This window comes from Maylandia zebra, linkage group LG23 (genome assembly GCF_041146795.1).
Source record: "Maylandia zebra isolate NMK-2024a linkage group LG23, Mzebra_GT3a, whole genome shotgun sequence".
NCBI lineage: Eukaryota > Metazoa > Chordata > Actinopteri > Cichliformes > Cichlidae > Maylandia > Maylandia zebra.
Window position 1 is genome coordinate 9,761,413 of NC_135188.1, and position 22,593 is coordinate 9,784,005.

General features: G+C 39.0%; 2 protein-coding genes across 6 annotated transcripts; both read left to right on the top strand.

The window, feature by feature from the left end:
- Window positions 1-948: 948 nt before the first annotated feature.
- LOC101482931 (chymotrypsin-like elastase family member 3B) lies at window positions 949-9,633 on the top strand. 4 transcript variants are annotated; one of them, XM_076880456.1, is made up of 9 exons: window positions 949-1,088; window positions 6,574-6,825; window positions 6,933-7,021; window positions 7,104-7,201; window positions 7,354-7,482; window positions 7,639-7,775; window positions 8,866-9,008; window positions 9,122-9,274; window positions 9,423-9,633. In XM_076880456.1, exons 2-9 carry the CDS (start codon window positions 6,783-6,785, stop codon window positions 9,438-9,440), a joined length of 810 nt encoding a protein of 269 aa, XP_076736571.1. In that variant the 5' UTR covers window positions 949-1,088; window positions 6,574-6,782; the 3' UTR covers window positions 9,441-9,633. The 4 variants fall into 4 exon arrangements, with proteins under 4 accessions (XP_076736571.1, XP_076736570.1, XP_076736572.1 ...); XM_076880455.1 differs by having other exon boundaries at window positions 954-1,088; window positions 6,599-6,825; XM_076880457.1 differs by having other exon boundaries at window positions 959-1,088; window positions 6,602-6,825.
- A 7,577-nt stretch (window positions 9,634-17,210) lies between these two features.
- Window positions 17,211-22,475, top strand: slc34a2b (solute carrier family 34 member 2b). 2 transcript variants are annotated; one of them, XM_023155565.3, is made up of 13 exons: window positions 17,211-17,357; window positions 17,759-17,810; window positions 17,903-18,037; window positions 18,131-18,259; window positions 18,364-18,507; window positions 18,735-18,846; window positions 18,936-19,131; window positions 19,215-19,310; window positions 19,520-19,631; window positions 20,095-20,262; window positions 20,515-20,631; window positions 20,714-20,838; window positions 21,445-22,475. In XM_023155565.3, exons 2-13 carry the CDS (start codon window positions 17,765-17,767, stop codon window positions 21,991-21,993), a joined length of 1,929 nt encoding a protein of 642 aa, XP_023011333.1. In that variant the 5' UTR covers window positions 17,211-17,357; window positions 17,759-17,764; the 3' UTR covers window positions 21,994-22,475. The 2 variants fall into 2 exon arrangements, with proteins under 2 accessions (XP_023011333.1, XP_004557140.1); XM_004557083.4 differs by having other exon boundaries at window positions 17,305-17,357; window positions 17,763-17,810.
- The last annotated feature ends 118 nt before the right edge of the window (window positions 22,476-22,593 follow it).

Below are 22,593 nucleotides of genomic sequence, written 5' to 3' on the forward strand. Positions count from 1 at the left end.
ATTTGCTCTCTAAAAGGGGGAAATTTATGGATGCGAGGAGTCTTCTCCAGAGAGTGATATTAGTTTCCCTCAGGAGAAAAGGATACTGTCTGAGTGAGGCGTGAAGAATTGGGTCCAGATTCAGCAGCGTGGGCCCCTTCGTGAATGTATTACATGTTATTAAAGGAGAGAAAGTTGTTACAGGACTGTTTCTCTTGAAGGTAACCCAAAGCTATCCAATTCTGTGGTTGCTGGAAGAAAATGTACTTCTCGCAGTACACTAAGCTCCGGGACAGCTGACGACACTAAAACCCTTGTCTCAGTTTCTGCCTGCTTTTCTTCTTCACTCACCCTGAGCTGCTTTCGCAGCTACATCCATTCTCGTTTTCACAGAGCCCACAAATTTACTCTGGGAACAGATTGTCTGAGCAGAAGGGTTTTGGTTTTTTTTCCTGTTTAGCTGAATTTTTCAATGCAGTTATTTGCAAAGCTGAGTAGGCCTTTTATAATAAACAACATTAATAAATGGGCAGCGTTGGGGAGTAACGGAATACATGTACCGCCGTTACGTATTTAAAATACAAAATATGAGTAACTGTATTCCGTTACAGTTACCGGTTAAAAAGGTGGTATTCAGAATACAGTTACTTTGTTGAAATAAATGGATTACACTGCGGTACTTTCCTGTTTCATATTGTCGCGGGTCAGGACTGTTTGGGTTTTGTTTGACAGCTACGTTCTGTTGTTCCAGGCGGCAGCGTTACGGTTGCCATGGTTACAGGGCGACGCTCTCTCTCTCTCTCTCTCTCTCTCTGCGACTGTGTGTTTCCTGGGTGAGAGAGGCCTTTTCGTTGTTGTTGTTGTTGTTGTGCTAAGCTAACAGGCAGAATGCTACAAGCATAGCTCTAAAGAATGTAGCATCATGGGTAGTGTAGTCTGTGTTGCAGGGAGAATGGACTGCCATACACGTTATGTGTCTGTGAGCGCGAGGAGGGAGAAAAAGGGGAGTGGGAAAGGTACGAGCAGTCATCGAGCAAAAACGGGAGCTGGAAGCATGTAAATATAATAATAACCACTGCAGCCGAGAAGAGTGCCTGACGAGCCCAGTTGTAAGTAAGCTATTAAGACTCGACTGTACACCGTGTTCGTGTTTTCCTCCGAAAACAATAAGTTCCGTTGGAGCCTTTCAACGCCTCTCTCTGTCTCTCGCAAGAAAAGTTGACCCACACAACAAAGTAAAGATCTTTTTCGGCTACGAGCCAACAGGGACCCCGCCGTATTAGCCAGAGGTCCCTTTACTACAGTTTGGAGTCGCGGACCTTCAGTAATAGTAATAAATCACACAGCAATAGTACATTCACGTAGTTGTAAAAAGCATGATAATATATTAAGTAATCCAAAGTATTCAGAATACGTTACTGTCATTGAGTAACGTAACGGAATACGTTACAGAATACATTTTGGGGCATGTATTCTGTATTCTGTAATGGAATACATTTTAAAAGTAACCTTCCCAACCCTGTAAATGGGAAACATTGAGAATTCAACTTTTTGGAGCAGTTATTTGCTGTTAACAGTGGAGTGATGATATTTACTATTTATTGGTTAAAATACGAGCGGCAGAAATGGGCTTCCTCCGAAGAGTGGCTGGCCTTCCCCTTAGAGATAGGGTGAGAAATACGGCCATTCGGGAGGGGCTCAGAGTAGAACCGCTGCTCTTCCACTTCGAAAGGAGCCAGTTTAGGTGGTTTGGCCATCTGACAACGATGCCTCCTGGGTGCTTCCTGGGTGAGGTTTTCCCGGCATGTCCCAGGACATGCTGGAGAGATTATATCTCTCGGCTGGCCTGGGAACGCCTTGGTGTTCCCCCAGACAAGCTGGAGGAGGTGGCTTGGGAGAGGGAGGTCTGGGATTCTCTGCTTGGGCTGCTGCCCCCGCGACCCGGCCCCGGATAAGTGGAAGAAAATGGATGGATGGTTAAAATAGATTTTAAAAATGCATAGCTAATAAACGGCTTTGGATTTGGATTCTTATTAGATATTTAAAGATGGCTAAATACTGTTTGGTGCATCTATAAACTTTATTTAAAAACCTTTTATAATGTTGAAATTTATCTTTCTAAAACCTATTTTAAATATTTAGCATTTTTTATTCTCTTAAGACTTTTCAGGTCACCTACAATTTTTAGTCTTTTGGTCCACATCTACCCCTTTATATCAAATTTCCACTGATTTGGCATATCCAAATCTTACAACAGAACAAGTTAAGGTATGTTAAACAGACTTGATTTGAAAGGTGACATCTTTTGTTTCCTGAAACTAGACAAAAATACCTGTCTATTACCCTTTTTATTTTATTTTATAACTTTTCACTGCAATTTTAAATATTTTATGAAGCCCAAAAAGAGAATGCAAGTCAGGGAGGACAACTTAAGGATTTTGGTTGTCCCAAAATCTCGGCTAAAACATAGAGGAGAACGAGCCTTTTCAATTATGGCTCCCAAACTTTGGAATACGCTGCCTTTAAATATTAGACAGGCATCTTAGTTTCCTGTTTTTAAGTCGCTTTTGAAAACACATCTTTTTTCGATAGCGTTTAGACTGGTGTGAGTTGATATGCTTATTATGTGTATTATTATGTGTTTATGTGGGTGTCAGTGGTTTTTATCTTGTGTTTTACCCCTTTGTTTCTGTACAGCACTTTGGGCAACTTTTTGTTTTTAAATGTGATATATAAATAAATTGGATTTGGATTTGAATAAACAAAATAAGCCAAACAGAGAGATAGCCGAAACAAAAAAGAAGAAAACAATTTCACACCATCGAACCAAGTTAAGAACACCTCTGAGGAGGTAGGCATGCCATTGTCAAGATCTATAATCAAAAGACAACCTAATGCTTGGAAATAAGAGGGTTTATGACAAAGTGAAAAACACTGCATGCTTTACCAGGTAACATCTATACAAACCTGTCCAAACCTCTGGACAGAGCAAAACAAGATTAACTTGTACCAGAAAAATTGATGAAGAACTAAAGAAACTACTGATGATCCAAAGCATACCACATTATCTGTCAAATACAATAGCAGTAATGCTATGGCATGGGTCTGTATAGCTGCCAATGGAACAAGTGATTATTGATGATGTGACTGCTGATAGAAGTAACAGGCTGAATTCTGATGTGTATGAGGATATTCTCTCGGCTCAGATTCAGTCAAATGCAGCAAAATTATTGGATGGTGCTTCACACTGCAAACAGATAATGATCCAATGCTATTGCAAAAGTAATCAGAGTGTTTCCAAGGCAAAGAAATTGGATATTATCAAATGGCCAAGTCAAGTCACCTGGCTTGATTTCAACCCAACAGAGCATGCTTTGCAATTACTGCAAAGTGGACAAAAGTGGAGAAAGAACCGCAAACACGAAGCACCAGTAGGTGGCTGCAGTGAAGACTTAGCGTAACATCGCAAGGCAGGAAAAGCAGTATTTAATAATGGCCTCGGTTTCTAGACTTTTAAAAACATTCCTTATGTTTAAAAGGATGTTGGTCTGTCCAGATGCGTTTGACCCTCTAAAAATGGAAGGACTTACAATTAAAAACGGATTCAAAATTGATAAAAATTCAAAATTATAAAGTTACAAAAATTGCAAAATTACAAAAGTTGTGTCTCTGTTGAACAAAGTATGATTACTGTGACTGTACAGGGAGTGCAGAATTATTAGGCAAGTTGTATTTTTGAGGAATAATTTTATTATTGAACAACAACCATGTTCTCAATGAACCCAAAACACTCATTAATATCAAAGCTGAATGTTTTTGGAAGTAGTTTTTAGTTTGTTTTTAGCTTTAGCTATTTTAGGGGGATATCTGTGTGTGCAGGTGACTATTACTGTGCATAATTATTAGGCAACTTAACAAAAAACAAATATATACCGATTTCAATTATTTATTTTTACCAGTGAAACCAATATAACATCTCCACATTCACAAATATACATTTCTGACATTCAAAAACAAAACAAAAACAAATCAGCGACCAATATAGCCACCTTTCTTTGCAAGGACACTCAAAAGCCTTCCATCCATGGATTCTGTCAGTGTTTTGATCTGTTCACCATCAACATTGCGTGCAGCAGCAACCACAGCCTCCCAGACACTGTTCAGAGAGGTGTACTGTTTTCCCTCCTTGTAACTCTCACATTTGATGATGGACCACAGGTTCTCAATGGGGTTCAGATCAGGTGAACAAGGTGGCCATGTCATTAGTTTTTCTTCTTTTATACCCTTTCTTGCCAGCCACGCTGTGGAGTACTTGGACGCGTGTGATGGAGCATTGTCCTGCATGAAAATCATGTTTTTCTTGAAGGATGCAGACTTCTTCCTGTACCACTGCTTGAAGAAGGTGTCTTCCAGAAACTGGCAGTAGGACTGGGAGTTGAGCTTGACTCCATCCTCAAACTGAAAAGGCCCCACAAGCTCATCTTCGATGATACCAGCCCAAACCAGTACTCCACCTCCACCTTGCTGGCGTCTGAGTCGGACTGGAACTCTCTGCCCTTTACCAATCCAGCCACGGGCCCATCCATCTGGCCCATCAAGACTCACTCTCATTTCATCAGTCCATAAAACCTTAGAAAAACCAGTCTTGAGATATTTCTTGGCCCAGTCTTGACGTTTCAGCTTGTGTGTCTTGTTCAGTGGTGGTCGTCTTTCAGCCTTTCTTACCTTGGCCATGTCTCTGAGTATTGCACACCTTGTGCTTTTGGGCACTCCAGTGATGTTGCAGCTCTGAAATATGGCCAAACTGGTGGCAAGTGGCATCTTGGCAGCTGCACGCTTGACTTTTCTCAGTTCATGGGCAGTTATTTTGCGCCTTGGTTTTTCCACACGCTTCTTGCGACCCTGTTGACTATTTTGAATGAAACGCTTGATTGTTCGATGATCACGCTTCAGAAGCTTTGCAATTTTGAGAGTGCGGCATCCCTCTGCAAGATATCTCACTATTTTTGACTTTTCTGTGCCTGTCAAGTCCTTCTTTTGACCCATTTTGCCAAAGGAAAGGACGTTGCCTAATAATTATGCACACCTGATATAGGGTGTTCATGTCATTAGACCACACCCCTTCTCATTACAGAGATGCACATCACCTAATATGCTTAATTGGTAGTAGGCTTTCGAGCCTATACAGCTTGGAGTAAGACAACATGGATGAAGAGGATGATGTGGACAAAATACTCATTTGCCTAATAATTCTGCACTCCCTGTATGTGGACATCAGCTGCTGGTTACAACCTAAAATTATTTACAGATTTTAATGTCAGCAAAAAAAAAAGAAAACACAATTTTCAACTTTACAAAATTAATTAAAAATTTAACATCAACCAGATATTTACTGTGGTTTTGTGTATGAAGTGACAACCCTAACCCTAGGCAAGTTATGCAACTACATTTTTTCCAACAGTTAGAAACTGCTTTTCCTATTATTGCAACACCATATAAATGCGTAACTATGTGTGAAGTCTTTCTATTTTTATATTAATGGATTTCACTTAAGACTAGCTATCTAACTGCACAGGGGAAAAACAGGTTTCATAACAGTCTGCCTGCAGCAAACCTTTTAAGACTTTAGACTAAAAGTTCATTTAGTGTTATTATACGAGCAGACTCCCAGTTGTAAAGGAACTGTTAAACTATTTCTCTTTCAATGTGTAATTTTAAATGTTAAATAATATCTAGAGGTGTCAAGAAAAATGTGTACCCCCTTAATACCTGGTGAAGGTGGTCATGTTTTACATTCAAAGGCTCCACAACAGTGACAAATTTGAGCAATCTTTTAAGATTGCTCAAGAAAACGCATGTTACCATTGTGCTTCCCGTTTCTTTTGTGTCTGTGTGTGTAGTGTTGAAGTAATTCAACACAAAAAATTGTATGGATTAAAATAGAAGTCATATAGTTATGCACTGTAGAATTACTGTGCAATATGTCATTATATGGACTGGAAAAGTTATAATAGAGTAGAGGAGTATTTAAGTTTTTGCAAATATATTTAATGTGTTTAATAATAAAAAACAAAACTGGTGCATGCGCCTGGTTAGTAGTTGACCCTGTCCAAGGCTATAATTATCCTCTGTTGCCTTTATTTGACAGCTGTACTTGGATCAAATGCTTTACCCACCCAGACAGTTGTTTAGATTTTTTTTCTTTTGGGGTCAACCGCTTTTCAGGTTTTGCGGCGCTATGCTGGAATTACTGTATATGTTTAGTCGTCATACTAGGAGGAAATGAGTGACTGATGGCAGTCGGGTGGGCTGTAGGTTTGATGGATCATAATACATTATATTTGACTAAACAGTCAAAAAGTATAGTGAAGACTTTGCTTTACATAAACTAACTCAAAATGTTCGCTCAATCTGCATAATGAATACTTATGGTCCTAAAATGATATTTTTTAGATACATGTTTCATATTATTACTTCATTATTTTTAATATAGAACTCATTTTTTTACACTTTAATATCATTATTATTATCTCAAAATGCCTAAAAGCGTTTTGAGTTCCAGCAAATTCAAAGTCTGTTGCACTATTTTCACAGTAAACCACCCATTTGTCCCCATCAGCAGGCAAGTCAGCAAAGACCAACTAATGCATCTGTGGAACAGGAAGGTTTTTCTCAGCTACAATCAACAGTGAGACTGATAAAAGAGTTTCACAAGTTCAGTGTAATCTGCATTTGGGTTGATAGAAACACTGAGCAGGTATAAAAGAACTTCCCCGAACTGAACTACCTCTCACAACGACAGCATGCTGCAGACACTGGTCCTTATGCTGCTACAAGCAGCATATGGTAAGTAGTTTGGTCTGGTTAGAAAAGGGAAAAGTAGTTCAATTCTTACAAAAGACAAAATTCAGATACAAATTACATTTTAGTTATATAATCGAATATAATTGTAGTTTTTAGTTGTGGTACACCTGCTGTCCAGCCCAACACTGGTAGGGTTGTAAATGGAGAGGATGCCCATCCGCATAGCTGGCCTTGGCAGGTAATTACAGTTTGTTAATGTTTAATGTACTTCAACTATTGTTTTGTTTAGAATTACTAAATTGTCAGCTTCTTTTTCTCAGATTTCCCTGCAGGTGAAGCACGGCAGTCGTTACCATCACACCTGTGGAGGGACTCTGGTTGGACCTCGCTGGGTACTGACCGCTGGACACTGCATCTGGTGACTAGCTAAGCTTGATCAAGGGATGAGAGTTTAGAGCATAAAGACAGAAGTCGGGGACTGTGTAAAAAGCACACCAAAAGAACTCTGGCATTCAAAAGTATAAGGAGAAGAAAACTGATAAATCCTAAATGGTCAAAACTGTCTTACAGGCCAGGAGATGTGTACCGTGTGTTATTGGGAGAACATGACATGAGCCAGCAGGAGGGAACTGAACAGATCATAGATATTCTGCGCATTGTTGTCCATCCTAACTGGGACATCAACCATGTCTCTGATGGGTAAGTACATTCTGAAAGCTGAAGAAAATGCATTTCAAAAAGCAACTGCTCTCACACAAGACTATAAAACAATCTCGAAGAAGCATTTTAGCTGGTTTAAGAGATGCCTCCTTTCACCTCCTCGATCAGTAAAAATCTATGATGGTTCTCTTCCAGGAATGATCTTGCCCTGCTGAAACTGGATAAGAGCCCCATTATGAATGACAGCGTGGGCATTGCTTGTCTTCCACAGGCTGGAGAGATCCTCGCCCATGGAGCCCCGTGTTACATCACTGGCTGGGGAAACCTTTACAGTACTGTCTCTGTCTCTTTTATGTCATGTTAATAACTGCAGGTCATTGTCTTGTTCCATCTGTGTGAAAAGGTTCAATTTTAGCATATGCAGTCTGCATTTTCTGCTAATTTTGGGTAGTAATACCTTTTGTAAAAACCATGTAACTGAAGTCTCTCTTTCAAGTGGTCATACATTATGGTTTAGCAAGGAATGGGACATGCTAGCTAGCAAAGGTTTTCAGGGAAGAATGTGTTCAGTGAAGTTACAAATCATAGACTATATACAATAGATGGCAGTAGGCTCTGGAATGCCAACAGTAATTAGCAAGTGTTTGCAGACAGCCTCTTCCTTAATCACTGTGGGTGATTACAGCAGTCTGCCAGTAAAGAAAACAATCACATGGAGGATTTTAGTACAGAACACTCTTTTCAATCAATGTATCCATCCCTAAGATAAATAGTTTGCAACCTTGAGCAACCGTTTCCCAAATGGTTGGTGAATATACATTTTTCATGACATCGATGCCAGACCACTGCTGAGCAATGTGCACAATGTCATGTAAGAAACCTCAACAGAAGTCAGTGAGAAGGCAACCTCTCACCTGATCCATCCCCATGAGTTTAGAGTTTTAATTACTAGTTTAAGTCTGATTTCAAAAAGCTAAGATGATGGCAGCAAAAAGCTTGAGAGCTCAGAATCAGGCATTCACAAACCAGTGGGTGATGTCAAACTTTTGTACACAGTGTAGGAGAAAACAGCAGTGCACATGTGCAGTGGATGCAGTTAAACCAAGAAAACACATTTGGCTCATGCAGCCACGTGTTTATGATGTCTAGCTTGCTAATATTGCCCAAGGATGGCCCTGCATGCAGACGTAACTTTAGTTTAGAAAAGGTTTCATAACACATTTGAAGGACCTGCCTAATAAGGTAATAAGTAACTGCTTTTGGTGCAAGTATAAATAATAAAGCTAATTAACTGCATGTAGTACTAGTAACAGTAATGAGCACTGGCTTTCAAACAACTTGTCTGATTCCGCCTGATGCATGCAGTATACAGTGTGTTGTATTTACGCGTTGCTGAGCAGCTCTATCCTCTCTGTGTGTCAGCTCATGGTCCCATGCCTGATAAACTGCAGCAGGCCTTGCTGCCTGTGGTGGAGCACAGTGTGTGCAGCCGCAGCGACTGGTGGGGGATCAACGTCAAGAGCACCATGATCTGTGCAGGAGGAGACATCGTATCAGGATGCAATGTGTGTGAAGCATCAAAAGAAAGCAGCTTGTACCTGTCAGAACTGAATTACCTGCAGTGAACAAGGTCAGCTACTTCATGCACCAATCCTTCCTCTGCCTCTTTGTCTCTCAGGGAGACTCTGGCGGTCCTCTTAACTGTGTGGGTCAGGATGGTAGGTGGTATGTCCAGGGTGTAACCAGCTTTGTTTCCTCCCGTGTTTGCAACGAAGTGAAGAAGCCCACAGTCTTCACCCGTACCTCTGCCTTCACCGAGTGGCTCAGCGAGGTAAATTAATGCCGCTTTCCATTCTGTTCAATCTATAGAGTTTCCTCTTCCGTGCATGAGTCTGTCTGTTGAGAAACAAATGCATTTCAGCCAGTGCCACTGATAAATAAAGTATTTCATCTGTCAATAAATGATCTTGTTTCTTTAGGTCATGCTGAAGTACTGAGGATCTGCTGGATACCAGCTGATCAACTCCAAAAAATAATGAGATCCCAAGTCAATATTTCTCCCTACACGGGGTGATCTCATTTACAGGTTACACATTACAATCAGAATTTTGTAACAGCTCCAAAAAAAAATCCAAAACATAAAAAAAACCATTCCATAATAAAATTTTCTTAAAAATGAAATACTTTAAATTGCTGTTTTCTTCATTCCTGCATTCTTGTCAAAATCACCGACTGTCTCTGCAGCAACACTTAATACTTCACCTCTCCTGCTGTGTGATAAGAAGAAAGAGGAATGGATTCCCATCAGTGTGTGTGGAGGACTTATGAATCAGCATTTCCTATCAATCACTACCAAGGTCATCCAAGTTTCGGCACCAGTGAATATACTGGCTGATGGGAGCTGAGCTGGAAAGCAGGCCTTAACATCAGATAAATAACAGCAATCGGTTACTTTGATGCACAGCGCTGGTGGTCTGCTGCATCAGATAACAGGAGCGTTTTGGGACACTTTTGACAAACATTCATCCAGTTAATAAGACCAGACTTTCTTATTTTTAGCACAACAACAATAATAGCTTGAGTGAAATTTAGTGTTTCTACTTGTTTAGGCATCTTTGACATCTAAATGCAACTTTGAGACAATGTAGACACTGGCTTTAAGAATTTATGTGCACATTTGTATTTTATCATGTATGCAAAAATACATTTTAAAGATAAGGGCATGTTTTTAATATCTAGTTGAGCTGATGGCTTCAAGACTGACAAATAAAAAAATATATATATTATAGAAGTAAAGCCTTCAGAGTATCGTCTTCAGCATTTAAAGTACCCTGTGTGATTGAAATCTGGCAACTGGCTTATTTATAAGGTTTTCCAACTTATTTGATAATGATAAAATCTTTGGTCCCACACACAGTGCAACTGGAGCCATACCCTTGTTGTGGGATGAAGGTCCAGTAATGAGAGTGAAGCGATTTCTAATGATTCAACCAGAAATTGAGCCAGCCCCAGATAAAAAAAAAAGACTTAATTGAAAAGAGACTGATCCTTAATTATTTAAAAAAAAAAAAAAAAAAAAAGCTAATGCAGGAAGGCAAAGACAGGTAGCATAGTAACACACATGAGAATAAAAAAAACATCTATAAAGACACGGCCAGTAGATATACACAGAGGAAATGAGACACGGGTGGAAACAATTAAGACGGGACAGAGAAACGAGAAAGGGTGGAGGCAACATAAAGTGGGACACGAAACCACACTGAGTAACACCAACCATGAGAAAAAACATCTTTTAAACTTAGGCAGTAAAAAAAAGGCAAAAACTTAAAAGTAATAGGCAAGGAAGCATATGGGCAACACACAGGTAACTAGATACACAAGTTCATTTATATGGAGCACATTTAAGCACAACAATCAGTGAAACAATTAGGAAACACTGGGGGAAAACAAAATCACAAAACAGCAAGACAACATAGTTAAAAGAATAATTAAAACATAATTACAAAACACAACAAACTGTTAAAACAGTTACAGAACTTTTTTATCTAAATTTCTTAATATTATCCAGCTAAGACTAAGCCAGTTTTGCCCAGGCCTCACAGCACCTCCTCCAGGTTTGACAGAACACATGAAAAGGATACTTCTTGTCCTTCTCACTTTGATCTCATGTTTCCATGGCTTCTATGGAGCTATTATCTTGTAATGTAGCCTCTGTGATTCTTGTGACTCTTAACTTGTCGCAGACATTTATGAATTGTGATAAACCTGAAGTAGATGCCACAGAGTGTTTATCTTCACAGCTCGAAAACAACCTTCAGCTGTTTCAGCATCTGCATTCACATCTAAATATTAAATACTAATATTAAATACACTTAAAAGTACATCTAACGTGTGTAGTTCAGCTGTTATGCTGCAGATGATAAACTTTTAATTAAATTAAACGTTTTAATTAATTTCCCGATTGTATTTTTTATAGTGTGTATTTAAGTTACACGAATAAAACGTGTCTCTAAAAATAAGCTTCTTCACAAAACAAGTGCACTTCTATAGAGCGCATACTTGTGTTTCTACCGCAGGACTGTTGTTGATCGAGTGCACACAGAGCAGAAAACAAGTAAACACTTATTAACCCTCACTTCAAATTCATACAGTGAGCTCAGCCTTAAACAAACACTGTGTTAACTGTGTGAGACCAAACATTAAGGCTTCCAGGTTTGCTTTTAACCATGACACCAAGGCCAACCTTTTGGCATTTATATGTCCCCATCTACTGGTACACGTGTGAACTTCATTTCATAGAAGCTCCATCCTGGGGACAGAAAAGAAGAAAAGAGGATTAGGACAGATTGTGCATTGACTCCTGAGGGGGGAGACCTGTAGACACAATGTGAAAATATTTCATCGCTGCATGTTATTCAGCTAAAAGTGTGTGTAGTTTTAAAAAGGTGGCTAAAGTGCAAATACAACACAATGTATCACTCTAAATTTTCTCCAACAGTAAATGTTTGTGTTGCGTATAAAGTTTTTATGGTTCATATTATGAAAGCGGCCCCTTTCTCATGGATGTCACATAGCATAATGTCAGCTTGATTCATATTCATTTATTTATATTGCATGTGAGAAATTAATGAAATGTGAGACAACTAAGTCCTGTGAGATAGACACTGCATACAAAACAAAAGCAATTAAAGCTCTTTCTTCAATTTTTCATGTTTAGCAAACAAAACTCAATTTTAAGGAGACTTAATAAAGGTTTGCACAGGGTTTTTTTTTTATATATATCAATATGAAGCTCAATAATACATCTCATCATAGAAACTGACTCAGTCATTTTAAATCTAAAAGGTAATTCATAATATAAAAGCATCATACTGTAAGCTAACAGGCCAACAAGTGTTGCTAACTAAGTAGCGGCTGCAACCAACCAATGCCCAACACCACATACACTATACCAAGTAACATACATCAGAGAGTAATTAATGTTTCTACAGAGGCTGCTCCATCAGACACAATGGAAATTTGCACACAGCCTCTGATAGGTCCATTTTAAGATGCCTTGTATCCATCAGTCTCAGTCCACACTATGGCCATGTGGAGGCAGCAGGGTCTCACTCAAGTCAGTGCAAACACAGTGGCGTTAGGCTACTTTCTTTCTATTAAGGATTAACTGCAGTTTTATGTAAGATGTGAGGGGGTTTTCCTTTATTTCAGCAGCTCCAGACACCAAATGTTGCTCTCTATCTCAAGCAAACAGAGGCTTTCCATGCTGCAAAAGGTCAGTGTGAATGATGTTATTATGATGATCAGTCTTCCAATAAGCCAATTTAAATACAACTTTAGTGTTTGAACTTTTAAAGAGTCCCTCTGGAGTAGTAAGAAACCTTTAGATAGACACCAACCATCCATCACACTGTTGCTTTGGTTATAACCTTGACAGTTGCTCAGGTTTACCACCCTCAGAGATTCAACCAGTCAGGACAAATTCTAACAACAGGGTTTTATTGTTTTATAGATTGCAATTTACTCACGGTTAGTACTTGAGGGCGGCCCTCCTTGGCCATAACGAGAGGGCAAGCTATTTGACCCCCTGTGGACTGTGCCAGCATGGCAGATAGACGGAATCAACTCAACAGCTCTTCGGGCAATCATTGACTTTGATACCATGACCATTCTCATAAAGAAAAGTATTTAAGATGTGTTATACAAGGTGTAAGAAAATATTATATACCAACTTGTAAAGGGATAATATTTTGAGATAAATTTTTTTAAAAGGTAAAAAACATATATATATATATATATATATATATATAAATTTTCCCCCATATATACACATATTTGCAGACATGACCACAAAGTATTATATTAGTATGTGGGTGGAGGAACGATCAAAGCAGAAGTCCAAAGTTTAAAGGAGAGTCTCAGCTGATTTTTCTATCATATGTGGGTCTGTTATAGTCACAAGGGGAGAACGTACCGCATCAAACCCAATGGGTTAGTCAATAAATAACCAGGCACACTGGAAATATATGGCTACTTCATGAGGCAACTTCATATATGACAACATGCTTTGGATCCTCAGTCTCGCGCATCACATGGATAGTACTAATTAGAGTGTACACTGTGGTCTGAGCAGAAACACAGTTAGAGCCAATCAAATAATATTACTGCTCATAACTGCACAGAAGCTAAGCCTCCAGGCGCAGAGAACCATGCACAATCATCAGAGAGATAAACAGATATTTAATCAATAGTCACCTCAGGATAAAGTGCCCCACCAGTTTTTATGTCTTTTATCTAGAAAATAATTAAAGCAGATACGAATTACTCCATTTGAAATGTAGCAAAGGAATATTTGATGGAATAATGAAAATGTGTTGGTGATTTACTACCTATACAGCCGGCAATAACAACACAAAGAAAATATTTGTCATGTGATAAGTTCAAAATAAGATTTAAGGTTCATTTGTTCAGGTTCAGTGGTGCAGTGGTCTCGTGACGGCACATCCACCGGCTGGCTGGAGGCTTTTCTGTGTGGTGTTTGTGTGTTTTCTCTGTGTCCTCTTTGGGTTCTGTCCAGATACTCAGAACTTCCTCCCAAAGACATGTATGTTAACTGGACTTTGGGTGTGGATGAGTGGCTGTCTCACTATGTTGGCTCTGTGATAGACTTGTGACCTGTCCAGTTGCACTGTTGGACCTACGACAGATTAATAAGAGAATGGATGAGTTGTTCAGGTTCAAGGTGCATCTGATGACTGGTATAGAAAAATAAAGTAGCTAACTACTTTCACATGTTAGTTTAATGGCTATACGATATTATACACAAACTTTGTTCACTTTTAAACATGGAGCTGTTTCTTCTGCATATTTTATTGCATTAAATTGTCTGTGAAATTAAAAAATTATTTTTTGTTTATTATTTATCTGATCTTTTTTCTTTATTTTCATTATTATTTCATTAAACCTGTTACTGTATACCACGCAATGGCTTCATAAGGCACACTGTAACTCTTCAATCAGTCAGACTTTATTTGTTTACCACTTTTTTGCAGTTTAGTGTGGTTCAAAGGGCTTTACAGAGGACCGATGAGAAGCTGATAATGTGAAAGAGTCAGATGTAATAAAACAGAACCAAAATACAAGTATAAGTATATTAAAATCAATTTAAAAATGATTATAGAGTAAAATAAACCAAAACACCCTGTAAGATCACTAAGATGTCAAATAATGAGAAGCTACACAAACTCAGTAATGTAGATTAAAGACAGAATGTTGCTTTGTTAACACGTTTTGCATGCTTGCTTGACTATTTTCAGCTCTCAGAGCAGCTTTGATTTATTTCAAAATTTTGTTTGCTCATTTGCGTTTTCTTTATTTGCTAAGAGTTTCATATCATGCAGTGTGATATTAGTAGTATTTGTGATTTGTATCTCAGCCTCCAGTGTCACATCATATTTTCTTTGCAGGTTTGCATGGAAGTAAGCGTTTCTTTTGTGGGTATTTCACTATTAATAGTCTTAATTTGTCAGTGCACTTGTTTGGCTGAACACTGTGTACCCAATACTGCCTGCAGCTGCAATCATCTTATTGGTTGTGCAGTAATCAAGTAGTACAGTATAGTGATTGATTGTAGGCTATGGGCTGTTTTTTGGAGCTACAAGATACAGGGTCAGGTGTTTTTAAACTATTAAAGGAAGCAAATGAAAACACAAGAAAATAGAAAAAATAGTTTTTTGATTATTATAAATTTTTGTAATTGTGTTTGTAATTTTGATAGGTGCATTCTTTTGGTTATCATAAAAATTGCAGTTATGTTTTTTTAAAGCACCCTATATGTGCTTGGAAATGCTTTTGAGAATGTTACAAACAGTCCTGCTAGAAATTACTGATTACTCTCTCTCTCTCTCTCCATATGTGTGTGTGTGTGTATATATATATATATATATATATATATATATATATATATATATATATATATATATATATATATATATATATATATATATATATATATATATATGTGTGTGTGTGTGTGTGTGTGTGTGTGTGTGTGTGTGTGTGTGTGTGTTTTATTTCACGAAATATTACTTTTGTATTTGTTGTAAAGTATGGGGTTCATGTATTTCTTTTGAAACATGCAATGATAAAACCATCAAACCTTATATTGGTTCATTAAACAAGAGTCGTTCAACAAGATTTCATTTTGTTCTACATACATTTTTAACCTGTGTAGGATAAATTCAAACAAATTTGGCTCTACTTACTACTACTCTACTACTACTTAAATAAAAGGCTTGAATTTAATTAAAAGAGAAAAAACTGAGCTGATGTAATCTAATTAAATTTAACTAACAAATGAATGGGTTTATTGTACGTGACGTCAACCAACACATTTTTTTTCCACAGTACATTTAAAACTTTTTAAAAGTGCAGAAGACGAGCTAGACACACTGTGAAACAGGTGCTGCCAAACATCTAAAGGGATCCAAATCTAGATGGAAAAATAACCAGTAACCAAACTGGATTTTACGAATAAGGAACTCTTAAGGGAACCTTTGAAATCCATTTTCATGGAGTAAAGTTCAGTCTCAAAAGAAAACACAATCACCTAAGCCAAAGAAGCCTGTCCAAAATCTACCAGAAAATCAGCAACTGCTCCTGGATTTTCCACGTTAAAATCTAAACCAACAATAGCAAGATGGGCAATAATTACAATCAACTCAGTGAACCCTTTTTTTTTATAAGCTAGGTAGTTATTATTTTATTGCATGGTGGGAGTAACTGTAACATGATTGTTGGTTAATCATTTGCTTATATTCACACCAGTTATTATAATGCAGTGCATCGTTAAAATCCTATCTCTGCGTATCTCTCACTATAATCTCAGACTAATGTAGTGACCAATAAAGACAGGCAGGTAAAAGACTGTGTGTGTGTGTGTGTGTGTGTGTGTGTGTGTGTGTGTGTGTGTGTGTGTGTGTTATCTAAGAAGCTGCGCGTGGCTGAGTGGGTGGCATGAGCGTATGAGTGTGTGCAGACAAATGCTTGGGCTTCTTTGAAGATTGTGGAGATAATGCATGCAATTACAGTTATATTTAATATTACTTGTTTTAAGTTCTGTTTATGTTACAAGTACAGTTGCGATCAGTCGCTGTTGGTTTAAACTGAAATAAGATCAGTGTGTTACAACCCGTAATCCTTTAATATAGTGAAATATTTAACGACACAGTGCATGACATCGTGGAAAGACCAGGGGATCAACACGATGATTAATTTTCACATAAATAATTGGTTTATCTGAAGAATGATGAAACCACCTAATGTTAAAATAAATTATCAAAAAGACAAAATTCCAGGTGGATTTATTTGAAACTTAACTTGGTTTTATTGCCATATGAGAAGAATTGCCATTTCATGCCACCAGGGGGAGCATGTTTGAGTTCGTTACACCTGTACCCCAGCCCACAGACTGAAGACAGGTGGAAACATTTTGTTTGTTTGTTTGCGTGTTTGTTTTGCTATAAGTTCAGTAGACGGTTAATAGTAGACATTGTCAAAAACATAAGGTCATAAAAAAAACTTTCTTTAGAAAGACGAGTCAAAAATAGACAAATTAACACCAAAAAAAATCCATCTTTCCCCCGTTGAAAACCGTGAAATGTGTCAGTCTTAGTTTTTAGTCCCTCAGAAATTCAAGTCATGTCTAACTGGGTTTATCTGCCCCCGCCTGCAGATGCAGCATGCCTGCTGCACATGTGTGCGTGATCTTTGAACTGTCAGCAGCGGGTGTGCGGGTGTGCGCTCTGCGCGGCGCTATAAAAGCAGCACTCAGCCTCGGAGTGAGCAACAGGTAACTCAGGTGAAGCCTCCTGCTCCCCTCTCACAGATCTGGACACAAAGGCGCTCCGCTGCAGGTGCGTACACCGGCTGCCATCGTTATCTTTCTCGGCAGGACCGAGGCCACCTGAAATCTTGAGGATATTTGCGAGAAATAGCTGGAGGATTCAGTGGCTTGCGTTAAATATATCCGCTATTTGGACAGATGTTATTGCTGATTGTCTTTCACGGGTGTAACAGTGCTACCACTATTGTGTTTCTTTGTTGTCTTAATTATGATCAACTGCTGAGCAGATACAGATGTGGTAAAGCTAGAATTTCATCTTGGATTACGCTGACTATTGCACAGCTGCTTAGTGGACAGAGTAAAAAGTGTGATAGATTGCTTTTGGGGGATAGCCATTTTATTTTTGAAAAGGTGAATAATACAGACTAACACTAAAACTATTGAAACTCTTGCCTTCTTTCTGTTTCTCAGATAGTCATGGCTCCTAGACCAGAAGTAGAGGGAGATAACTCCTCCTCTATCGGTATGTCCTTTTCTTGTGGATATTTTTGACCTCCTCAAACTGTTATTGCAACTTTAGTTTCTCACAATTTCCCCCCGCAATCCCTCTCTTAGATGAGAAGTCTCTGTCTAAAGAAGAGCGTCTCCCACCGGCTTACTCCACTCTGGTCCTGGTGAAGGAGAATGAGGAGGCTGCGGAGGATCCCTGGGATCTCCCAGAGCTGAAAGACACTGGGGTCAAGTGGTCAGGTAAGGCAGCACGCTTTTGCGACTGCTCTATACAGCGTGGATCTCTTCACAATGCCAGACTGATTCAGTGCTTTGTGTCTTTTTTGCTAACAGATCTAGACACAAAGGGGAAGATTTTAAGAGTGTTAACCGGTATTCTGAAGCTGGTTCTGCTGCTTGGACTTCTCTACATGTTTATTTGCTCACTTGATGTTCTCAGCTCTGCTTTCCAGCTAGTGGGAGGTAAAACAAACAAACAAACAAACAAATAAATAAGCAAACAAAAACAAACCACTTCCAGGTTATGTAATGTGCATGGAGAGCTGTATTTTTACCTGTGTGTACAGGCCGAGCCGCTGGTGACATCTTCAAAAACAGTGAGGTGCTAACTAACCCTGTGGCTGGGCTGGTGATCGGGGTTTTAGTCACAGTGTTGGTGCAGAGCTCCAGCACTTCCTCCTCTATCGTGGTCAGCATGGTCGCCTCTGGACGTAAGTAGAAATACATGGAAGAGGCATGTGCACACATTTTACAGTCCGGTATACTCAAACAAATGTGTCGTAAACTCACAATAGAACCTCAAGGTGACAGTTTCAAAAATGCTTATTCTGAGAAACAATCTAAATGTTTAATGTGTGATATTTATATCTTAAAATACTAACAGTGACTGCAGTGTTAGTTTATTACACGTGAATGAAATGTCGATTATCTTTTTCAGTACTGGAAGTTAAAATGGCAGTGCCAATCATTATGGGAGCCAACATCGGAACATCTGTCACCAACACTATTGTGGCTATGATGCAGGCAGGAGATCGGAATGAGTTCCGCAGGTAAACGACAGCATGCAAACATAGAGATATTACACTAACTCTACAAACCGTTTCTAGCAGATGTTAGACCGAGTGTTCTTGTTTTTCAGGGCATTTGCTGGTGCTACAGTCCACGACTTCTTCAACTGGCTTTCTGTCCTGATTCTTCTGCCGCTGGAAGCTGCCACAGGCGTTCTGTACAAAGTCACCAAACTCATCATCGATTCTTTTCATCTCGAGTCCGGAGAAGACGCCCCCGAACTGCTCAAGGTCATCACAGACCCTCTGACAAAATCCATCATCCAGGTAACTATAAGACCGGGCCATGTTATCAGTATCAAGTATGATTGCCATTTTTAAAAATTAAAAAAAACTGTTTCTTCTCTTAGCTCGACAAATCTGTTATCTCTGCAATTGCCACTGATGACAAGGTTGGCATGAACAAGAGTCTGATAAAAAAATGGTGCAAAACAGAGACCAACACGGTAAGAAATCAACAAGACCTATTTACAAAACTAGTATTTACAGCTGTAAAAACACACATAAAGCTGTGGTTAGATCAGGTTTTCTCTTGATGACTAATGTTGCCTTGTGTTAGCTCATAAAGAGGTTGAATAAGATTACGCCGTACAGCTACAGTAGCCACTGCGTCGAGGCTTGCTTTTGTTCTTATACTTTCTGCTTTCTCTTTCAGACTTTCTGGAATGTGACAGTGAACACCTGCCCACCAGGTGACATCTGCTGGGAGGAAGGAAACCAGACTTGGACCCAGATGAATGAGACTTTTACCAATTACATAAAGAGATGTGAGCATACATCCATGCCATTTCTGAAGTGGGAAAAAGAAAATTTACAAAGCAATTAGGATTACCTGATCTGCTAAAGCTCGGTGAAATATGAGAGAGCCATTCGGCCACATCAACCTCTTTAGACCAGATTCTCCGAAGCTGAGACAATGACCACCTTTGAGACGTTACAGTGACTCAGCAAATACTCTCCCTTAACCCGTCTACCTCCTCAATAGGTCCATTCATGTTGTTTGGCTGAAGTGTCACATGACCATAAAATGGATCACTTCTTCAAAGCATGCTGTTTCCAATTAAATGAAATGGTTTGATGCTTGAAGAGGTTTTTGTTTAGAAAGGTTTTTGTTTACATTTACATAAAATCATAAACTTATGTAGCTTGTTTCTCAATTCTTAGTGTTTACAAGAGCTCGGTTTACCAGAGTTTACTCTAAATGTCTGTCTCTTTCACCATCCTTTGCAGGTAATCACATCTTTGCCAATACGACCTTGTCAGAGTTGGCCGTGGGCCTCATTCTGCTGGCTGGGTCTTTGTTCGTCCTCTGCACCTGTCTCATCCTCATCGTCAAGCTGCTCAACTCCATGTTGAAGGGCCAGGTGGCTGTGCTGATCAAGAAGGTGCTCAACACAGGTACAAAACCAGCAACGAGCCTTTTGCATGTGATGTTCAGCCTGTTTGATAGTCAGCACATCTGCTTCTGTGGTGATGCTTGATGAGCGACACAGGCACAGCCTTCCTGTTGCTTCTGGCTCACGTTCAGGTCGAGCGGTCCTGTTGTGTGATGGAAAAAGCTCAGACACATTTACTATTAAGAATGAAATGCTTGTTTTCTCTGGTCATGTAGATATAATGTTCACATCATGTGTTTCTTTTTGATGGCAGACCTACCCTTCCCCTTCACCTTTCTCATGGGCTATGTTGCAATTTTGGTGGGAGCCGGGATGACCTTCCTGGTTCAGAGTAGCTCTGTCTTCACCTCAGCTATAACTCCTCTTGTTGGTAAGCCATTATGACGCCAGTTTTTTTGTTTGTCTTTTTAAATTGTCACCAGATCTTATATTTTGTTTATCTTTTTTGTCAGGTATCGGTGTTATTAGCCTTGAGCGAGCATATCCTCTGACGCTGGGGTCAAATATTGGTACAACAACAACATCTATACTTGCTGCTATGGCTAGCCCTGGAGAAACACTAGAAAACTCTCTGCAGGTAAGAAACAATTAAAAACTGTTCTCATATGCCTGCTTACAGCTATGCTAGGTGATGCTCATTGGTCAGTTGGTTCAGACTAGAGACTGTTTATAAAAGGATGTTGCCACAAAGATGTCACTCAGTGGTTTGTGGAGTTTAGCTAGCAAACCCAGTTTGCCCAATTCACCAAGAATCACTCACCAGGTCTAAAGAAACTGTCAGACCTTCACAGCAGTCTGTGTTATTAGACAGGCTTTAAGCCTTAAACAAGTTAAATGTGTGAGATGTGATAAAATACAGAAATAGCCTAGTGCTTACTATGAAGGGGGAATTATCCACCGTTATAGAAAATGCAGTGTTTGGCACTACTCTGTCAGCACCACTTACACGACAACATTTTTGGTTTTCAGCGAGACAAAATTATTTTGATGCATTTGCACAAATATTCCAGCTTTCCAAGTGATGCATTACAATAACTTTAATCCCTTTAAGCATATATTTATCAAAAACAAAACGAAATCTTTTTAAAGGAAAATCCATTTATTATATCCATCCTTTATTTTTTATTTGAAATCACACAGTGGTTGTCTTGTTTAAATCCAATCTTTCTATGCTTTTTTCTAGATTGCACTTTGCCATTTCTTCTTCAACATCTTTGGCATTGCACTGTGGTACCCGATCCCTTTCATGCGGTTGCCCATCAGGTTGGCAAGAGGGCTAGGGAACAAAACTGCCAAATATCGCTGGTTTGCTGTCATCTACCTGATTTTCGTCTTCTTGGTTTTCCCCCTGACTGTCTTTGGTCTGTCAATGGCTGGCTGGAAAGTACTGGTCGGCGTCGGTGTGCCTTTCGTTGCTTTAATTATCTTTGTGATCGTTATCAATGTGATGCAATCTCGCTGCCGACGCTTCTTGCCCAAGTTCCTCCGTACCTGGGACTTTTTACCCCGGCCCCTGCATTCGATGGCCCCGTGGGATAGCATCATTACCTCAGCTTCAAGCTTTTGTTGCAAACACTGCTGCTGCTGCTGCAAATGCTGCAAGTGCTGCAAGAAAAATGAGGAGGAGGAAGCGATTGAGACGAGCAGGAAGCCAAGTCTGGAGATGTACGATAACCCAGCCATGTCTAAAGATGAGGACACAAAGGAGGCCACTAAAGGAACACAATTTTAGTGTATTTAAGTTTAATTTGTATCTATATGCAAAACTAAATGCAATAATGTATTTATGATACACTTGTAATTGTTCATCACTTCTCAGGTTGTGATATATTATTGATTCCCTTTTAATGGGCGATACACTGAGCATTGTAGTGAACACTGGTGGAGAATATGAACAGAAGTGTTGCACATATTATGAACTGACTGTTGTTGGCCATGTGATGTTTAGTTTTATGATGTTTTTTAGTAAAACATCATAAGATTTACTGCTGGTAATATGTTAATTATGGATGGTTGTGAATGTTATGAGTAATTTTTTTTTATTTCATAAGACACGTTGAAAGAGCCTTAAGTTGTTTTTTTTTTTCAACATTTCAAATACAGATGTTTATTGTAGCATTTCAAATGTATCGTTATTAGCAAATTTTATGTTATCCCTCAGTATTTAAGACTCTGAAATATTTGTAAATAAAAAATTGCTATTTTTAAACGGCACTGTTGTCATTATGTTCATCTTGTTATCTCACTGACATCACACAGTCTTATAGTCACTGATATATGTATCAACTCATCTGATATTCAGCTCACTCTTGTGCAACATGTACATTCAAGG

Bases quoted from the DNA above. Each gene is read 5' to 3' on its own strand.
- slc34a2b (XM_023155565.3), top strand. From the start codon at position 17,765: ATGGCTCCTAGACCAGAAGTAGAGGGAGATAACTCCTCCTCTATCG. The intron at 17,811-17,902 runs GTATGTCCTTTT...TCCCTCTCTTAG, and splicing joins AGATAACTCCTCCTCTATCG to ATGAGAAGTCTCTGTCTAAA. The intron at 19,132-19,214 runs GTAACTATAAGA...TTCTTCTCTTAG, and splicing joins TGACAAAATCCATCATCCAG to CTCGACAAATCTGTTATCTC.
- LOC101482931 (XM_076880456.1), top strand. From the start codon at position 6,783: ATGCTGCAGACACTGGTCCTTATGCTGCTACAAGCAGCATATG. The intron at 7,202-7,353 runs GTGACTAGCTAA...ACTGTCTTACAG, and splicing joins ACCGCTGGACACTGCATCTG to GCCAGGAGATGTGTACCGTG. The intron at 7,483-7,638 runs GTAAGTACATTC...GTTCTCTTCCAG, and splicing joins ATCAACCATGTCTCTGATGG to GAATGATCTTGCCCTGCTGA.